The following is an 8,580-nucleotide window of genomic DNA, read 5'->3' as shown; positions in this document are numbered from 1 at the left end:
TGTTGGGCTTTTATTCAATAAAATATGATTGTTATAATCTTTATTATTATTATTACTATCATACAGGCCTGCCTACATTTTGAAACCCTTACGGTACAGGTTACGTTTTCCTCCCCTAAATGCACCTGTTCTTCATACCCAGTCTTCCCCAGGAGCCCAGAAAAATGAGATGGCGATGATTCACAGGAAGTTGTCTCCAGAGCGGCTAAAGGTCAAAGATGGGAGTGAAAATGCCGGATTCCTGCTGAAGTGCGTACTGTCAAAGGGCTTGGCGATGTCAGCGTCTGCACCGTGGGATGTGCTTTAGCTCTTACCTCATTATTCTGGACCAAAGCCTGTTGAGCTGCGCTGTAATTTAACCCTTCACAACCACTAGTTAAGGTCAACTGAGCCCAAGCTCACCAACAGCTTGTGTAGAAATAAACGTCCAGATGTTTTTGAACTCAGTGTTTCAGGAGATCATTATATCCATTCATCCCTTATTAACTTTATTATTGTCAAGAACCACTTGTCCAATGCAGGGTCACGGTGGTCCAAAGCCTATCCTGGAAACATACGGCACGAGACAGTGTACACCTCGGACAGGACACCATTCCATCACAGGGCAATCTCACACACACACACACACACACAATTTGCAAAGTAATCACCAGTTTACCTGGAACGCATCTCTTTGGACTGTAAGGGGAAACCCACACAAATATGGGGAAACCTGTAAACTGCACAAAATGAGTCGGGTTGAAAGCTAGAGGCGAACCCACAGCCCAGGAGCTGCGTAGCACCACCGCTACCCACCGCGTCACTTCGCTACCCTATTGTGCAAATATGTACATAAAGTCACAATAGGATATTAACAGGAAACCTGCTGAAGTCCAACCGATGAGCTATGGCTAATCGTGTCCTTTCTCTCCGACGGCTGTCGAGTTGAGCCTACTGCTCCTTAACCCCGACCGCTTCGCTAACGGCTCTTTAATTTCCAGCAGTTATTTCTTTTACGAGCCATCGGCCATGTGTTTGTTTCTTTCCCTAGCCACTCCCCTTTGGAGTCTGTCTGGGAATCCCACCGCAACTGGGCACTAACGGGAGTCACTCATCACCCCCGTGCTCCATGGGGATCTGTTAGGTGTGGACCACACTGACATGGAAACTGACCGCATTCAGACTGGTCAACAACACTGATGAGCCTCAGAATCTGGGGGAGGGACTAAATGTGTGGTTCTGACCAAACTGAAGCCTGGTTTCAATTATTATTTTCTGCGGAAGAATAAGACAGTCTGGGACCAGCTATATTTGCCAGTATATTAATATTAATGTCCTGTTTCACAGTCATAGACTTTTCCTCTTTTATTTTGAAGCCATCATGTAGAAATCTATGAAAATATTTTTGTTTGTCATTAATTAAATTAATACATCAATAAAACATTAATTAAATGAATACAATAAGAACAGCCAGGATCATTTAATGTTTCAGTAGCCTACAAGATGTGGCTGCGCTAGTCTCGGTTGATGGACTGAGCAGCCGGGTAAACAACTGCACCAAAGCCAGACTGTTTGGACCAGATTCCACTCGCCAGGCAGCCTTTTGTTCCTCGCATTGCTGTAGCGGGGCAAGCATGTGGCTGCCACTGCAGCGGTGGGTCCCACCCCGCCTGGATCGCCGCCCAAGTCCCGGCCGACAGATGTCTTGTTCTGACAGTCTGGACTGTGGAGGAGCACAATCGAACCTTTGCAGCGCGCTGGGTGGGGTTGGAGCTGGATAAATAAGGATATTTAATTAACATTCACCCATTGAGGTTCATGGGAAGAGGGTGGGCTTGGGAAAGGGGGTCCTTGTTTGGCGAGACGGGGGGGTTTGAGTGAGTGTGTGTGCAATAAGGTGAGAGGTTGCTTTGTTACGCTGAGTATGTATGAGCCCCTGGCAGTGTAGCGGTTTGGACCCAAAGGTTACAGGTTTGAGTCCCATCCTCCAGCATTAGTATCCTTGAGTGCAGTACTTACTATAAAATTGCTCCAGTGAAAATTACCCAGCTGTATAAATGGGTATATAATTATAAGTAGTTTCACACTGTAAGGTGCTTTGCAGAAAAGCTTCAACTAAATGAAGTAATGTAAATGTATCCGGAATGGTGCCACATTTTCCCTGTAAGGCGCTTTTATCCAGACTGGGCCAACAGGTGGCACCACTGTGCATTTTGGCACAGCTGTTCTCTACCCACTGCTGTGGTGGGCAAGCTGCTCTGGCCAAGAGCCAAGGGCCAAGGGCCAAGGACCTTCTCTTCGGGCGCAGGCCTGGACTTAGGGCAATGGTGTAATGGACAATGGACCCTGTAGAGGGCGCCGCTGCATCCCTGTCAAAAAGGTGTAAAAGCTTCATATTTACATTTACATTTATTCCTTTAGCAGATGCTTTTCTCCAAAGCAATGTACATCTCATAGAAAATATGTGTGCATTACATTAGCAGAAAGAGGGACTTAGGTGCAGACACGTAATATTTAAGTGCAGTTACTTTGTTTCTTTCCACCATATGAACCAAATGGTAAATATGAACATTTATTAATTTCAGTTAGCAGATACTTTTATGAACAGGGTTGGATTTTGGTGTTCATGGATCCTGGGTACTTTTACTCCAAAATGTGGAACAAGAGGAGTAAGTGCAAGTTGAGTCACATCGACTGACATGGTTCCCTTTAAACTATTCTAATGTTAAACCATGTGACTGATGAAAAAGCTGATGAAGAAAGAAACTTTCTTGGGAAACTCCTAGAAATTCTAGAATTGTGTTTTTGAAATGTGATTTCAGAATCGTAAGTTTATTAAATTTCTGTCTCACAGCCTTTTTTCTTTTCTTTTTTTGCTTTTTAATATTTTTCCATACCTTCATAGACCCTAGAGGCTAAACCTGATGAGATAACCAGCACTGATTATTAATCAGTATTTTGTCTGACACCTTTACCCAAGGTAGCTTACAGTGTTAGATACACTGCACTAAACACCCTTCACTCATTCATCCATTTGTACAGCAGAGCAACGTAACACACACATACTGCAGGGAATTCGGAGCCAGAAATCCATCTGCAATATGTTTTTGGACTGTGGGGGGGGGGGGGGGGGGGCGGGGAACCAGAGCACCTAGAGGGACACTCTAAGAGCATGAAAACTCCACACAGACCAAGCTAGATTCAAACCTACGCCCACATGCACAGCCCAAGAGTATGCAGCCCCAATGCTACCAGCTGAGCCACCATGGTACTGTCTAAGCCCCCACGCAACATAGGCACAGGCATGGCCAGAAAGGCTTCAGAAAGGTTGCAGTGTTTATATGAGCAGGACGGGTTCCAGGGGCTTCTGGGCTCTTCTAATAGAATTCCAGATCCCCCCCGGAGACATGGTGTTCCCCCCTGCAGGGCTGCGTTGAGTGGCTGCAAGCGAAGACACAGATGTGTGTTATCAGGGCGTGCGTAATTATTATCTTCCAAATGATGTCAGAAGTCGAGGGGAGCCGCACAGGGATTCATCGAAGTGGGGGTTTAGGGAAATTAGCCTTCATATACTTACCCACACATAACTGGCCCTCCTTCAGTCCAGGATTGTGACGTGGGCTTTCTTAGCCAATGAGAGACCAAGGGTCAAGAGGCAAGTGCAGAACTGATTATTGCAGAACATCATACAATATCAGCAAAGCGATTAGCTTTAATGTTAGTGCAGATGGATGAATGGATGAAAAGATGGATGCATGTTTGAACAGACTGGTTGATGGATGGATGGATGGATGGATGGATGGATGGATGGATGGATGGATGGATGGATGTCAATGGTTGTGTGAAGTTCTCAATTTCCGATTATTATTTTTGAACAATGCTAAATGAGTTCAACAAACCGGTGGGACAGGAGTTGTAAAAACTAAACAGTCAGAATGGTGTAATTATGCGAAACCTCGCGCCCATCGGAGGAAGTGCGCTTTGTTTGGCCAGACACGCGTGTCTCTCATTCCTGTGCCCTACGCCCGGCCATCGCGACCCTCTCTGCGAGTCCTCGGCGGCACTAGGACCCGGCGGCTGCTCACTCGTGCGCCACCCCCACCCGGCGCTAGGACCGCGCGGCGCGCGGGGGCTGGACCGCAGCGAAAAGCCCGTGTCTCTTTGTTCGGCGCTCAGTCCCGGGCACGAGTGCGCGCGCCTCTCCACAGCCTCCTCATCATTACTCCCGGTCTGGATGCTGGCAGAGACACAGCGCCATGGCTGTGAACCTCAGCAAGAACAGGCTGTCTCTCCTCACAGCCTACCAGGACGTCATCAGCGAGACATCGGACACCGACTGGTAGGCACAAAAAATTAAAAAGCAAAATTAATTAAAATATTAAATCAGAACAGCGGCACCACTGGTCTCCTGCCCGTTCTTCTTCTTCTTCTTGTTTTAGCTGCCGCGCCGTTCACTGTTCAGACTGTTCTTTCGTTTCACCGCGTTGCGGCTGTTAGGAGGGGATACCCGAACGAGCGCGTGCAGATGCGGGCGCGAGACGCTCCAGCAGCATCGTCGTCGCACGCGCGCGCGTTCGCTTGCTCGCTCGCTCGCTCGCTCGCACGCACGCACGCGCGCCCGCACGCCCCATTGTGACAAGGGGCGCAGCATCCCTCCCTGTGGTACCCGGCCGTCCCGACGGCACCCTCCCGCATGATGCGGTGACCGCGTATGCGATTGCATGCGATTCATTAATTATTAAAATGGATTACGAAACATTATTTCATAAAAGTAGGGATTGAAATAAAATGGCAGTAGTAGCATAGGGACGGATGCGGCGCACTTGGGCGCCACGCGGTGTGTCCGGTTCTGGATGACAGCACAGCAGTAAAATGGTGTGTAAAAAGGGGCGTCGTTCTTATTTACCATATTCCTCACTGTGGTTCCTCTTTCGATTCTTCTGTTCCCGAATTCTTTGGCATTCTGGTCGTTTCTTTATTAATTCTGTATCAGAACCCTCACCCCCCACTTGGTTATTTGCTGTTAAATCGCCTGTCTTGCACGTATATGTGTGGGGGGTGGGGGGACTCATCCTCTTGCTGAGCACTGGCCCAAGCACCCCCTTCCCATGGAGATTTCAAGGATCCACACTTATCAGTGCTGCGGTGTGTGTGTGTGTGCGTGTGTGTGTGTGGAGCGGCACACACTGCACATTGCCGGCACACTGTACCACAAAGCAGGCGCTGCAGTGGGTGATGGACCCTCCCAACCCCCCCACAAGCCATCCTTGTCATTTTCTGCATGAGGCAAAGCTCCGTATCACTACTGCACTGTGAATAAAGGATTATCCCACTTCTGCCCCCATCGAGAGGGATTGACCCAGCACTATACCAGTGTTCCTCCTTGCACCACCGGGCTGTGGGTGTGTGCCAGCTGCATCAGTCCTCTAATTGGTGCCTTTTCTGATTTTAACATGGTATAAACCCATATTAAATTAGGAGGCGTTATATAGTGGATGTAGAGGACTTCAGTGGCAAAGCCACTTAGGCGAAGCCAAGGTGCAAATGAGCTTCGGTTTATCCCCGACGGAGAAAGATCTCATGCGCAAAACCGGATGGGGCCGAGAGAAGCCCGCTTTTGTGAGGGCCCGCTGGTGTCTCCGAGTGTTCGGATCAGATCCGTGGCATCGCGGACTGTTTCTGTCATCCTGCTGGGCCGTGCTTCCACTCGGGGGTTTCCTTTTGTCCGTGCACGTGGTCCATTAACTTGCTTTTCTTTCGTCTCCGGCACCACTTCGGAAGGTAGTCAGAAAGTGTTCTTCCTTTCTTTGCGATAACCTGTAAGGGTCATGTTTCCCTTAGATCTTATCAAACTGTTTCTAGTATCTGTTAATTTAAAACAGGCTCCACATGGAACGCGTTTTAGTGTTTATTCAAGCTGGATCTAAATGTCGTGGCAGCACCGAAAACATGCCCCCCTTTAAGAAAAAAAGTGAGCTCTTTAGGATACATTATGGCTTCGATCAGATGTTTTAGGTATTTTCTTACCAACTTTCCCACTTTCCAACTCCCGTCATTTTTTTTTACCTTATAAGGAGTGTTTGAATAGTGAGTTATTTACAGCTGAGTCCCGAGATGCGTGGAATTGGAGCAGTGCAAACGGTGTGTTTGATGAGCGCTCGCTCCGGGGGGATGGAGCGACACAAAGGAAAAGGCACGGTAGCCTGGGCTGGGGGTGGGGTGGGCTTGGCTGGGCTGGGCTGGGGGGCTGGGGTAGGTAGGGGCTCTTTTTTGAGGTATGGACATGGAGCTCTTCAAAGTCCACCTTTTGTTGTGATGCCGCAGGAGAATCCGACTCCAAGGTTCCCTCCTTTATCTCGTCTCGGATTCCGAAAAGGCGAGATCGCGTTGAGACGTCAGTTGGGGGCGCACGCCCTGGGCCGAACCCGTGCCATCGATTGACGTGTGGGATTACTACACCTACACGGGCACTGTTGCGTGCTGCCGAGTGCCCCGGTTTTCAGCACGTGAGAGAGAAGAACAAAGACGGATCTTCCAGCCACCGCTGGACCTCAACCCCACTGCCCCCTGCCCGACTTATCTAGTTACACAGCCCATCATGCACACACACACACAAACACACAGAGCCATCATTTTTAGTGTTTCCAACCTTTGTTCCTCGCAAGATCGCCTCATTGCTCAACAATGATGCAACCCTGAGGAAAAAAGTGACATACCCAAAGGGGGGAGGGGGGTTATAAACACATTCATTTTTCCCTTTTAATAGCGATGAGAATAGCGTTGATCACGCTCCACAGTGATGATTATATCCAGATAATTGACATCCTCCCCTCCCCAAGTGCCCGCATGATTGCCAGACAGGCCTCAGACTCCTCTGTTTGCCAGTTTGGACGCGACTGTTGTGTCTGGACAGTTCGCCGACCCCGTTTCCTCCCCCCGGTTGAACCCGGAGCGCAGGGGAGGATAATTGAGAGACAGACAGCCGCTCTGCGCTGCTTCTGCTAGTCCGATGCACGCGGGTGAAGCGCTAGCCAGCAATCTACCAGGCGCTGGCACCCACCCGAGCCTGGCGTCTACCAGAACTAGGCTTTGATGGAAGAGCCAGATGACCCCCCCCCGTCCCCCCCGCCGCACTTCCTGCCAGTCGTCTCTGAACCATCATTCCCTCATGGAAGGTTTAAGAGGCTCTTATGATGGGTCCACATGCATCATCCTCCGGTAACACAAAACAGCACTGCTGTGCTTATCTGCAAGGGTATGTAAAAAAGTATCCAGAGTATTAAACATTTGGTCAAATGCAAATTATTGTCAACACTTTTTTGTCTTACCTTCATATAGATACACAGATACAGAGATATATTGATAGATAAAAGCATAGCTGGATACATAGATAGGGTAGACACACAGATAGATACATACATAAGTAGATACATTGGTGCATAGATACATCAGTAGACACGCTGATATAGATAGGTACATGAACACACACACACACACACTTTCAGAACCGCTTGTCCCATACGGGGTCACGGGGAACCGGAGCCTACCCGGCAACACAGGGTGTAAGGCCAGAGGGGGAGGGGACACACCCAGGACGGGACACCAGTCCACCGCAAGGCACCCCAAGCGGGACTCGAACCCCAGACCCACCGGAAAGCAGGACTGTGGTCCAACCCACTGCGCCACCGCACCCCCCAGAGGTACATGAACAGATGCAGTGATATAGATCAATACATCGACAGACACGGTGATATAGATAGATAGATAGATAGATAGATGTTGACATTGACAGACACATAGATAGACACACTGATATAGTTAGATATACAGACACACTGACAGGCAGATACACGGATGGATAAAAACCTTATTAATCCTAAAGGAAACTGCACAAGTGAGCTCTGGTGAACTTGTCGAGATGCTGAGACGGAGCACACCGAGGTCACTCCAGTCTGGTGAAGGAGGTGACGAACATCACGTCTGTTGGGCACATCGCGAGAACAGAAACGCCAGAACCACTTCTCGTGTGCCGAGGGTGTGTTGACCGCTATGAAAAGGGTCACCGAGGCGGTCGGCGCGCTCACAGTGTAATCGCTCACCCCGTGATGTTTCCTAATGGGCCCTAATTACACATTTCTGCCCTAAACTGCTTGATTTGGACACATTATCTGCTTGTGATGTCAAGGAGGACCAGTGTGCGCTCTGTGCTCGGTGAATCGACTTGGTAGCGCTGTGGATTTTCTATATGAAAAGGCTGTGCCACAAATGTTGGAATCATCGCACGAGCTGCGTGGCGCGTTCTTCTTTCGAAAGGTGAAAGCGTTGTGTCTGTGCTCCCCTCGCTCCGCGTCGCTCCTCGCCACGATCGCTGGTGGGGTTTTAATGGGAAGGAACGCTGTGGGCAAAGGCCGCTCCCCGATCGCTCCTGGGGGGGCTGATCTCCGCATTCCTGTCTGGGGTCAGACGGAGAATCCCGAGCCGCTCATCCCTGGGCTCCCCTCCCCCGAATCCTGGCCAGCATCCATCATCACAATGCGCAGGGCCAAGTCTGGCAACGCCCTACATGAAAATACAGCGTTCCTCACAGAACGGTTTCAGTTT

At 49.4% G+C, this 8,580-nt stretch overlaps 1 protein-coding gene across 4 annotated transcripts in view; it reads left to right on the top strand.

Moving 5' to 3' along the window:
• The first annotated feature begins 4,143 nt into the window (after positions 1–4,143).
• The window catches only part of dbn1 (drebrin 1), a 64,654-nt gene continuing 60,217 nt past the window's right edge, over positions 4,144–8,580 (top strand). For 3 of the 4 annotated variants that reach the window (XM_018728539.2, XM_018728540.2, XM_018728541.2), the window contains exon 1: positions 4,161–4,318. In XM_018728539.2, coding sequence (XP_018584055.1) covers positions 4,236–4,318 — 83 coding nt within the window. In that variant the 5' untranslated portion in view covers positions 4,161–4,235. Of the gene's footprint in view, positions 4,319–8,580 lie in introns of all 4 variants that reach the window. The other variant, XM_018728538.2, reaches the window with a different exon arrangement.

This window comes from Scleropages formosus, chromosome 14, assembly GCF_900964775.1.
Source record: "Scleropages formosus chromosome 14, fSclFor1.1, whole genome shotgun sequence".
NCBI lineage: Eukaryota > Metazoa > Chordata > Actinopteri > Osteoglossiformes > Osteoglossidae > Scleropages > Scleropages formosus.
Note: the sequence above shows the minus strand (reverse complement) of the source record. Positions and strands in the feature narration are given on the sequence as shown.